Source organism: Platalea leucorodia (genome assembly GCF_965183815.1).
Source record: "Platalea leucorodia genome assembly, chromosome: 9".
NCBI classification, from domain to species: Eukaryota; Metazoa; Chordata; class Aves; order Pelecaniformes; family Threskiornithidae; genus Platalea; species Platalea leucorodia.
The window spans coordinates 36,853,944-36,866,036 of NC_138831.1; the positions used below are offsets into that span (position 1 = coordinate 36,853,944).

General features: G+C 37.4%; 1 protein-coding gene across 1 annotated transcript; it reads left to right on the forward strand.

Annotated features, from left to right (window-relative positions):
- Positions 1–2,906: 2,906 nt before the first annotated feature.
- Positions 2,907–9,922, forward strand: DNAAF4 (dynein axonemal assembly factor 4; the record flags this gene model as incomplete). Its single annotated transcript, XM_082322647.1, has 9 exons — positions 2,907–3,029; positions 3,618–3,765; positions 4,170–4,303; positions 5,331–5,574; positions 6,325–6,470; positions 7,138–7,247; positions 7,953–8,106; positions 9,112–9,217; positions 9,800–9,922. The coding sequence occupies 9 exons, from the start codon at positions 2,907–2,909 to the stop codon at positions 9,907–9,909; spliced, it is 1,275 nt and encodes a 424-aa protein (XP_082178773.1). The 3' UTR covers positions 9,910–9,922.
- Between the last annotated feature and the right edge of the window lie 2,171 nt (positions 9,923–12,093).

Genomic DNA, 12,093 nt, shown 5'->3' on the forward strand with positions numbered 1-12,093 from the left:
TGATACAGGTGGTCTTTCTGCAGATACACATCAATACAAGACTTCTAAGGTTGATCCAAGAGCTTGCTCAGTCCCTTTTCTGTCTTTTAGCAGCTAAATCTGCTACTTTGACTTAGAAATGTGTTTGTGACATTTACTGTGTCTTCTATGAGTTAAATACATAGCTTTGCATTGGCGATCTAGCTTTTAAGTAAATAGACTTTTTTGTTAATGTATTGGAGCTATTTTGTGTTACTTGAGAACACCAAATACAGGTAACCATACACACTTTACAAGACAGGACATAGTTATACCTAGTATGTTCTTTCTGGCAAGAATAAATAATAAGCTGCTTCATTTCAGTATATTCTCTGTGATTAAACTAAAAATGACACCTGAATGACCAAGGCAGAAGACCAGCACTCAACAAATTTAAGACTTTTATTGTTCGTGAATGAACTCTCCAAAACTGAAGGATGCATTCTGGATGACTACAGCTGCATTCTGGAGTGGTAGGAGATTTTGAATTACTATTACATTATAATCATTCTAGCCAATGCTGCTATTGGAACACCCTGATTTAAAACAAAACACTATCCCCTCTAACCCCCAACTCTTCCATTACTTCCTCTAGGAAGCAGGCAAATAGGATTTTGACTACTGTATGCAGGTTTAGTCTCTCCATTTTCAATATAGCAGAACTGGGAAAGCTTTGGAGGTCAGCAAGGAAGATAAAGCTATGTAAAAGAAATGTAAGCAAGCTAAGAGTCTTTCTAGGAAAAAAGAACGTCTCTTAGAGTGGAGAAAGGTCTATAAAAAACTGAACGGCACAGAAGGGATATTTAGAACTTCCTTGTTTCATCCTTGTCTGCACTTGCCTGAAGTTTGTCTTGCAATACAGACAACTGAGAGAGATTAAATAAAGGTAACGCGCGACAGGTTTAAAACAAACAAACAGGAGGAGTTTTGTTCTCACAGCGAGAATCTTTCCTCAGCTTTTATTTACTTATTTATTTTCTTTTACAGTTTCTCAGACTGATAGCAGTCTGCTTATGGAGAAGTCGTGGTTTAAGTCTAGGTTCAGAACTATTAACCACAGAAGTCTCATCATCTGCATGACAGCAAGGCTCTTTATGCCATGGTGCAGATCTACCTTAAGTCTGAAAATATGTATCATGGAAGATTTAAAAAAAAAAAAAAAAAAAAAAAAATCACGTGCCAAAGACCTAGAGCATTTTGACTTTCAGTTAAATCTCTTTCCTCCTGTACTTTTGAATGCTCTTGGAATGAGGAATTTAATTCAGTTCTCAGATTCCAGTCCATGCAAGCATTCATCCAGATGATATTCATGTGGGCGAGTAAGGGTGGAGAATAATGCAGAAATCATATCAGTTACAATGGATTTCTTGCTCTGAAAAAGTTTTAAACCTCTGTGGTATCTACTTTTTTTATTTTTATATATATATATATATATGTACACACACACGCACTACTTAATAGTAACCACTACCATTGAACATTGCTTTGGAATTTAGATAATAGAACATAAAAATTAAATCTTCAGTGATATACATCAATCTTAGCTAATGTGTGCTATGTTAAAGTCAAATTTTCTTGGTCATATTTTAAAAGAAAGAAAAGGGGGGAAAACTAGACTTTTTGGTTCTGGATTTTTTCCAGATAGTTCTAACTAATTGTATACTTTTGAGGAACTTAAACATACCTCAGTGTTTATCCAAATCTGTTTGGCTTGCCTTTCAACCTGTATTCCCCAGCAGCAGTTGCTTTCTATATACTAGACTTTATTTTGGCAGATACGGTGTTACTGTTTGTTTGAGGCAGGTTGAGCAACAATGTGCAAATTACCTCCTGAGTTTTTGGCAAAGACAGCAAAATAGACAATATTGCGAGGCAATAGCATGGAGCTGCCAGCATGACCTAATTATTTTTAGAGGACATCTGGAAGTTTCAGTGTTTTCCTAAATCAGTCCTCAGCTTTTAATAGTTTTTACCAGAAATTCTCCAAGTAATAGCAGTTCGTCTCTTTATGGAAATACGTTTGGATAATAAGGGCTGCTTTCCTTCCTACTCTGCTTAGGTGTGAGTGATGAAAACCAGAACAGTGCCTTACGCTCGCTGTATCTTGGTAAGTCAGCGGGCCAGGACCTGCCGTAGGATTTCTGTCAACTAACCTGGCCAAGTTTTAGAAAGCCCAAAGCCCTACACGTTTGCTTAACTTCCTGCACCGTTACTTTGAGCCCCCGAGAGAGTTTCTGTTGTTCTAAACCGCGGACGGGACTGGCAGGCGAGAGCAGGGCACTGGCTGCGCTGGCCCGCACCGCTCCGCCGCGCACTGGGGGCCCGCACCCCGCCTTTCTCGCCCATCTCGGGCGGCGCGGCTGGCTGGGGAGCCCCGGGTGCGCGCTGGGCTCCGCACCGGGCAGGGCCGGTGGCGGGCTCGGCGGGAGCGCGGCTGCCCTGCGCCGCCGTCCTCAGCAGGGGCCTGGCCGCGGCGGGGCGCTCCCCAGCGGGGTGGCTCCCGTTCCGGGGTGGCTCCCGTTCCGGGGCGCCCGCGGCACCGCCAGGCCGCCGCTCTCCCCCCCGCCTGGCGCCCGGCGCCTTGCGGGTCGCGCTGCTGTCGCCGTGTTCCTCGGCAGCAGCGGGGAAGGGGAGCCGTGGGGTGCCGGGGACTCCGCTCGGGGGCCGGGGCCCCGGCCTGGGGTCCCCCCTCGGGCCCCGGCGCCTCGGGGGACCGCAACTCCCAGCGTGCACCGCGCCCGGCGCGGGGCGCCATTGGCCAAGGCCGGGGGTGGGGCCCGCCAGCGTCTTCCGGGGCAGTGCGGAGGCCCGGAAGTGCTCTGGAGAGCACAGGAAGTTCTCCTGCCCCTAGCAACGGCGGCGGAGCGCCCGTAGCAACAGGCGCAGCCATGCCGGTGTGGCTGCGGGAGTACAGCTGGCGGCAGAGCGGCTCCGCCGTCTACCTCTCGCTGCCGGTGCGCGGCGTTCGGGTCACCCCCGCCAACATCTTCTGCACTGACCAGTACTTGAAGGTGGGGCGGCCGCGCATCGCGCCCTCGCTCGTCTCACGGGCCTTCTGTCGTGCAGTATCGCCGCCTTGAGATGTGTGGCGCCCGCGGGCCGGTGGCTTGGCGTTACTTTATAACTCTGTTACTAAGCGTGTGCTTTTTACACCATGGCAGCGCTGTCGAGTTTATAATCTTTTATAATATTTCATCTATAATCTCCCTTTGTATGGTGTTAAATACATGTCCCATTAGAGATAATGGCTTTACCGCTGTTCATTCTTCTCTGTAGTAATGCTCTTGCTGCTCAATAGATGCCAGCTGCCTTTTCTCTCATAAATGGCCAGAATTATACACATTTGCTTAAATAATGAGTAATAATTCTAAATTTGAGGTCCATAGCTTCTGTTGCAGTGCTGAAGAACCAACTTTTTCAATCTCTGTTATCTGGTCTAATAAAATATATAACCTCCATACTGGATACTAAGCAAATTAGTTTTGTCAATAGCATGTGTTTCTTGAGTTTTACTGTATGCTTGTACTGAGTATTTTGAATATGTGAGATATTGAATTAAAAATTGTAAGTATTAGTACAAATAAATTATATCTTCATAGGTAAGCGTCCCTCCCTTTTTATTTGAAGCAATTTTATATGCTCCTATTGATGACACAAATAGCACAGCAAAGATTGGAAATGGAAGCATTTTCTTCACTTTGTATAAAAAAGAAGCGGCCATGTGGGATTCCCTAACTCTAGTAAATGGTAAGTTCTGTACTGTGAAAAGCAGATTGCATGTAAGAAACTGTGCCAAAACTTTACAAACTATAATAACCAATGTCAAACTGCTGCTGCTGGATATCTGCTAAGTTAAACCTTGTTTTTCATTGTTAAAAATAGAAAGTGTATGAAAACAGACAAAGAACATCTACTGGCTCTGGTGTGCACAAAACAAAACAACGTTTCTCATAAAACTTACGTTTGCGTGTAAGCAAATCTTAGTTTTTCTTTTTTAGAGATGAGCTTGGTAGAGACTGCTTTGTGGAATTTGAACCATGTTGTGTTTTCCCAGACCAAGTAGCAAAAGGAATCCTGTTTTTATGAATATGGTACATAACAGTAGAAATTAAGGCCTAAATTACTGAAATAGTTTTTATTTGTTTTTTAAGCTAACAAAGAGAAACTGCAATATCTAAGAAAGAATGCTGTTCTAAAAGCCCATGAAAAGGCAAGAGAGGAGACAGAAGCAAAAAAAGTTACAAAACAGGAACACAAAAAATATGCGTTGGAGGCCACGATGAAGGTAAGCTTACAAGGAACTCTACAAGACATATACATGTAAGTAATTACCAACTAATCTGGCAGCTGCTTGGTTAAATGTACCTTAAAAAATATGAAAAGTACTAATTTTTATTACAGTGGTGGAGAACCGTGTTACTTCTTTGTACTTAAAGCGTATCTATCACAAAATATGAAAATGGTACAGCAAAAATACTTAGAAGTTGCCATTTTCCATTAGTTGCCATTCCACTAATGAAAATTTTTGGTGAGGAGCTCAGATTTTTGTCAGTTGAAAGGAGACTACAGTAATGTGGCAAAAATGTAATCTTTTGTGGTCTTTGCATCATTGCAAGTGTTTAGTCATTTAGCACTGTCAAAAATACTGATTTAAAAAAAATCTTATTTCTTAATTGTTACATTTTATATCAGACTCGCTGTTCATTGCCTTTTGTGTGTATGTATCTCTTGTTCTGTGTCTTACGTGTCTTTTAAGATAAGTTCTTTTCTTCAAAATGTTTATGTATATAAAAAGTCTGGTCACTTCATTTGTGTTTAAAAGGATTTTTTAAAGTGTACAATGAAATTTTAAGATTGCATACGCAATTTGGACCAAAACGAACTGCAGTTAGTGACTTTCTTAGTAGCAACATTGTACCTTTTTTGCCTATGTAATAATCTCAAAGAGAAGATGAGAAATAAGAAACAGTGTATTAAAATGAAGCCATATATTTTGCATTTCTGTATATTCCAGAGATCCGCATTGGAATATGGCTAGGATTTTCATTGTTTACAAGTAAATCTTATTTCTGAACGTTTCTGCGTCATACGTTAGTAGTGGTAAAATAGTTAAAAGATATGACTTTTAAAAGCTAATCAGAAATCTTTACTCTCCCAATCATTTTTAAGCATCTTTCATAACTCTGCTTGTAAATCACATTGATGATGATGCTATGCTTGGGATATGAAACTGGTAAAATAATGGTAACTTTTACTTAGTCATCCTCCTATTATCAGACGTTACATATCTCATAGGCTTATCGTTCAAACAGCTAGAAGAAGCAGAAAGAAAAAGAATTGAAGATCTGAAAGAAAAGGAGCGGCAGAAGGTCACTAAGGAGTTGGAGTTATGGAAAAAACAGCAAAAAGATGCTGAGAAACAAAAGAGGGTACAAAAAGAAGGGGAACTACATCAAGAAGTAGAGCAATTAAAGGAGAAGAAAAAGGAAAAAATGAACAAAACTAGGATTCCTAATGAAGGAACTTCTAAGACCAGCCTCAAACCTGCTAAAGGTTGTATTATTGGAGTGTATTTTATCATTATTTAAAGTGTGGATATAACTTTATTCCTAGATGGTTTCTAATTCATCATTTATCTTTGTCTCCACGATACTGAACTAATTCTTTTAGTTTGCAGTTATTTTAGTGTCTTTATTTTCAGGCAATTTGCTGAGCATGTGAGTTCTTAGCTCTTGTTTAAGTCTTTGGAAATACAAGGGCAGGTTTTGTTCTAAGCTTTAGAAAAGTAAAACAGAAAGCCTTTCTGACAGTGTAATGCAGACTTTCTGAGGGTGGAGTTCATGTTACCCTAAGTCAACCAACTGATGGTTTTCATAGAAATAGGCAATCTCCTTTTATTCTCTCTATCCCATGTCTTGGCCCCACAGAGAGCCAATTCAGGGAACTAAAACAACAGAAAATACTTCATTTTTGTTTTGTTTGTTTGTTTTGGTAAGGTTAGTTTTAGCTCTTGTAGTTGCCCTGTCAGAGAATCATATAAGTGACAGAGGTAGACGGTGGTGTAAGAGGAGTCTAAGTTCACTTGTGACAGTTAATGTAGCCAGTAAATAGATGGCATGATACAGCAAGAACAAACATTTTTTGAACCTTCCTTTCAAAAGACCAAGTCTAAACCTTTCTCAAGCTATTAGAGGTTTAGTTCTAATGTGCAGAATTTCTAAATTAGGTGTACTTTGGACTTTGGTAGAAAACCAGAAAAATCTCTTGCTTCATCTTTCATTTCCAGTACTCCAATTCTCTTCATAGGTCATGGTTCCTATAGTATGTTTTCAGAAAATTTAAAGGAAGAACAGCTACCAGCTCCTCGATCTGCTGCTACAATTCAAATCAACTTTACATCACGAGTTTTTCCTACAGCTCTGCGAGAATCTCGTGTTGCAGAAGAGGAGGAGGTAAGGATTGCTCTCTGTTTTAGTATGATGCTTCTACTGTCTTCCAAGGTGGTGAATTATTTACTGTTTATTCAGTAAGTTGACAAAAATGTTACCTGTGCCAAGGAATGTTACCTGGGCAATATTCTTATCTTCCAAGGAAGGCAGTCTTATTTAAATTAAGATTTAAAGAAACACTTTTATATAAAAATTATTGTCACCAAGCATGTGATTGTGCAGATTAATAAATAGCACGTTCCTTCTTTTGGGAGGGGAAAAAAAAGGGGGGGGGGGCAGCAATATTAATAGAATTCCTTGAAGTACAAAATTTGAAATGTCTTTACTCTTAAATATAAGAATCTTTAAGTTCTGCCTTCTTAAAAAGAAGCTCATAGTTAGCTCTTTTGAGCTCTATTGAATGAACACAAGAATAATTTTGGAAGTTCCAAAACAAACAAGCAAACAAAAATGTATTAGTAATGCAATAACCTTACTTCTCACATAGTAATAAAATATTTGGGAAACTTGGAAGTGTTTCATATCTGACATTATTAAATATTTCTCTCTGTCCAAAATATACGCCAAATAGAATTGTTTTGATAGGAGTGAGTGAATAGATGAAAGCAAAATCCTTTTTTGGATTTGAATTTTCCTTCAGGAATGATACTTGCACGTTGTATATTTACAGTGGCTACGTAAACAAGCAGAAGCTCGAAGAACAGTAAGTGCTGATTTGTCTGAGCTGGAAGATTTAAAAGAAGAGGAGAAGAATCCAGATTGGTTGAAGGACAAAGGAAAGTAAGCTAGATTCCATTTGAAGATGTATTTAAAATGAAATATTAGTTATATAGTGTCTGTTGCTTAGTTTTGACATTTTCTATTTATCCTAGACACAGATGGTGAACATCTATGTAGTGGAGAATTTATTGACAGCTTATGGGGTTTGAATCTGATAAAGTCATGAGGTGCAATTGCTGAAGCTCATGGTGAACAAAATCATTGTGAACACACAATGCATATTCTTCTATGAGGACAGTTAAGTCAGTGCAATATTATACCTAGGTGCATTTCCTTTCATTTGTACTTTTTACTGAGAGGTTAAACATCTGCCTAAAACAAACTTTAGGAATTTGATAAAAATATCGGTATGTTTATATAGCTGTGTTTATACAGAAAGGTTTGATTACGCAATCATAATCAGATCCACAGCTTTCAAAATTAGTCCTGTGTCTGCATAGATATGTCCACCTCTTACTGTTCTTCGTTGCTTTTAAGCAGTGACTATTTTTGTTAAGTTATGTGTCTATATGCTATATTGTCAGCATCAAGTTTGACTGAACTTCAGCTATCTTGTTCTCAGGAAAGGCTGTAAATGGCCATTTCCAAGGAAAAGCTGCTAAAACTTCAAATTTTGGAAATTAATTGTTAACAGTAAGTAGGTATTTACTTTGTGATGTATCACCTTGTTTAAAGTGCATGTTTCACTTTTTGTTTTATACTTAGCAAAATGTTTGCAACGGGAAACTATCTTGCAGCTGTAAATGCATATAACCTCGCAGTGCGGCTAAACAATAAGCTTCCCCTACTGTATCTGAATCGTGCTGCTTGCCACCTTAAACTGAGAAATTTACATAAAGCTATTGAAGATTCCTCTAAGGTATAAATATATAGGTTCTCAAACTGTCATCCTATACACAATTGTGATTTATTACTGTGATGCTTCTGTTTCAAGCAGATCTGTAAATACTTATTAGTGCAATTCAAAATTTTTAAATTCAAAATTGGTATAATGAAGCCATGGTGATATATTAAAATTTGATAGTGATTGATTAATGACCTTTCAGAAATGTAAAACAAAACAAAACGACAACAACAAAAAAACCCAAACCATGCTTCCACACATTTGGGCCGAATCATCATATGATTACTCAGTAGGTGTTTCTTTACAGGTAAAATATTGTAGCAATATATACACTTGAAAAAAAAGACAACTCTGAGCATAAAAAAAAGAAAATATACACAGATACCTTTGGTATTATGTTGTGGTGTTCTTCATTTGGTGGGAAGGAAAAAAAACAGGTGGTGGTGAGGAGGAGGATACCTTAAAAAATCCCCAACAAACCAGACATTAGGGCTGTATCACCTCAATGTTTTAGTAGCCATTATTTGTGCAATGCAAGAGGAGTGATCTCAAATGACACTTGAATAATTTGGAGAAAGTTGTCCCAAAAATACTATTTTTTTGAACTAATAAGTACTTGAGGCTTGAAACTTGTTTTTTCTAGTAACTACTGCTACAACACATGTGCTTTTTTAGGGCTGCTTTTTTTTTTTTTTTTGTAGTATGGTATGTAATATCATGTATGAAAATAGAATACTTTATTTGACTGTAATAAACATTTAACACAGTATTTGTCAGTTTTTAGCCATGGCAATGAAACTGCATTTAGCAAATTGTGGGGGGACAGATACAAATCTTAATGATGAAATTCACAAGCCATATAGTTATATTTGAATAGTTATTTTCTATTTCTATTTGAATAGTTATTTTGTTACTGTATAATAATAGTAATCAGGTGAGAAAAGTGTGTGTAAATGAGAAAAAAAAACAAAATTATGGAAAATCTACCTCTAAATATTTTGGTTGTTTTAATTTGTAAAGGCACTAGAACTGCTAATACCACCTGTTCCTGATAATGAGAATGCTCGAGTAAAAGCATATGTGAGACGTGGAACAGCATTTTGTCATCTGGAATTATATACTGAAGGTGAGACCTTGATTTTGTGAAAACACGCACATGGATTTATAGTGACGTGCAAGTGATTCTGTTTAGCTCAGTGAGACTGCTCACACCTTTATTTTTTCAGGAGGGACATTAAAGGAGGCCTATACAATCTATTTCTCTCTTTATTATGACCTTTTATACCACTTTTTTTTTTTTTTTTTTTTAATTTACTAGCTCATTTAATTTACTGGCTCATTCAATTTTTCTGTCTTCCGCAGAACACTTTTGAACGTTCCCCTCATGCACGAGTGCATATATATGTATATAAAAGTATGTATATATATATGTGAATGAAGAGGCTCTGTTTTCATGTTTCAATACCTGATAACATTTATGTAGTAGAGTGTTTCCACTAAAATGTTTTGTAAAATAATATAAACAAAATATAAATTCATTTACTGACAAAAGTTAAACCTAATGTCATTCTGATTCCATCTTGCTCAATAGCAAAACTCAAGATCAATACTTTATGTGTATGACTAGGGAGCAGTTATTTCCAGTTAGTTGCTATAGAGGATGCCCTTGCATTATTGATTGACATTCTTATTAATGTATCTATATTAGGTCTCCAGGATTATGAAGCGGCTCTCAAGATTGATCCTAAAAATAAAACTATAGAAAAAGATGCTGAGAAGATTCGACACCTAATTCAAGGAACAACGCAAGATTCTTAACAAAAAAAAAAAAAAAAAGGAACTCTTTGAGAGGGATGCCTTTTGAGGGCATCAGAGGGAATCTTAGTTCTCATCAATATGTTGTTAACTAGACATTTTTTTGTTTCACTCAGAACACCTACAAAATTGGTAAAAGATTGGATATATGAATTACTGTTTTTGGAAAGTATAGTATTATAACAAATATGATGAAGTATATTTTATATCATTTTGATACAAAGTTGTAATTTTTGCTTTCTGTGAAATTTTGGTGGGACGAATATTAAAACATGCTTTCAGTACTTAAAAGTTACTCATCACTAAATGAAATATTTGTCTGGAAATACCTACTGAATCTAGACAATGGGTTTCCAGACAACTTCAGTACCTCCATGTAGTCAACACCTGCTAACTTCTTATCTTTCTGTTCTCCACCAAAGCTGAAACAGTTACGTGTTATATGGTTATGGTTATATGCTTTCCTCTTTTCTTACTGTTCATAGTGTTTGGCACATCTGAAACTAAGACAGTGAATTCAGATACTCTAATTCAGGCATCCAATTTGGAAAACTTCCACGTGGACGCATAGAGGTAGATTTTATGTCATGCAGAACATTTGTTTTAACATTGCGTAACATACCTTGAATATTTTCAGACTATTTTGAAACATCTGTTTGGGCTGAACAAACAAGGTAATTGGAAAGATTATAAACCTGTAGTGTGGTATTGTAGTGTAGTGGTAAGCCTATTGCAACAATCTCTATATATCTGTATAGGCTATTTGTATCGTAGTGATTTGTTATAGCTACTCAAGGCTATGTTTTATGTAGACAGGCACCTTTTTCTACTGCTATGAAATGGAAACAGCACCCTCTTTAAAGGTTAGGGAAGCAAATGTGCTTGGTGGCATGAACAATACCTGCCTGTTTCATCTGATTATATTGGGAGGAAATGGATGTTAAACTTCTGACTTCAATACCTGAGCTAATGGTGTGTACACCGTATCAAAGTCAGATGCGTTATGTTGGTATTAGTGTCCTGAGATGTAGGAATGTGGAGACTGACTTTTAAGTTTTAAAAGCAGAAAATACTTTAATTAAAACAAATAAAACTTCAGGTCAATGTCTCTTGCACTAAAGTCTTTCTATAAAATTAGAGTTCCACATTTATGATACTAGTTTCAAAAGTTTTATTTTTATGGGTTTAGGTCTGATTGAGAGAAGTGTATCATCAAATGGGCTACATCCTTTTTGATACATCTTATTCAACCCAGCAAAACCAAAATAAATCAGATATTGACGGTTATTCCCAGAATGACTGAAATAAGTGAGATTTGTTTTCTTAAAGTTAAGTGTCTAGTGTAAGTCTATGACAAAAAGATGGAGATGTGTTTTTACAGAGTATGCTGTAAATTGGAGTACCCTACTTCTGTCAGTGGCAGTGTTTAAATAACTATCTCAAAATGACCCACAAGTGAGTAAGTGTTTTGAAAAGGTTTGATCCACTGGATCATAAGTACAGGTACCATCTGTGAGATAGGTGGTAGGACATCATATTCACTTGAAGTTGTTTTAAACAGTAGAACCTGAGGCTTTGTCAAAGAACATACGTGTTTTGGAGTACAGCATACAGGAAAACCCGGATTGCCAGGATTTGTGCAGAGAGGCAGATGAGGATATTGGTTTTGCTCAGTGCTTGGACTTGATGGCAGTTTCTTGGCAGAAATCATCATCTTTGCCTACTAAGGAGATGGATTTTAATTCAGTCTTTCAAATAACAGGGCAAAGCATTTCAAAAGTGTTAAATGTGGTCAGAGCAAATGTTGCTCAAGATGTGTATTGAAAGACATGCATGGTGGAGCGTGAGGAACTTACTTACACTGCTGACTTTTGACCTTATTTAGTAAACCATGGGACAGCGATAAATGGACTCATGTTGACTATGAAGTATAGTAAAAATTGGAATTTGCATCGATTTCTGCATTAGTGATAACCGTGAGCATAGGAAGTACTTTAATATGTGTGGCAGAAATTATTAGTATGAATAATAAAAATATAAATGAGAGTAAGAATATTGTGAGGCTTTGTGGATGGCTTGGTTTGGTTTTGACTTTTCTTTTTCTAATATATAGAAATATGTACACTAAAATAGAGCCCTAAACAAACCTCCAAACGACTGTACTTCCTTGCTCATGTTCACATGCGT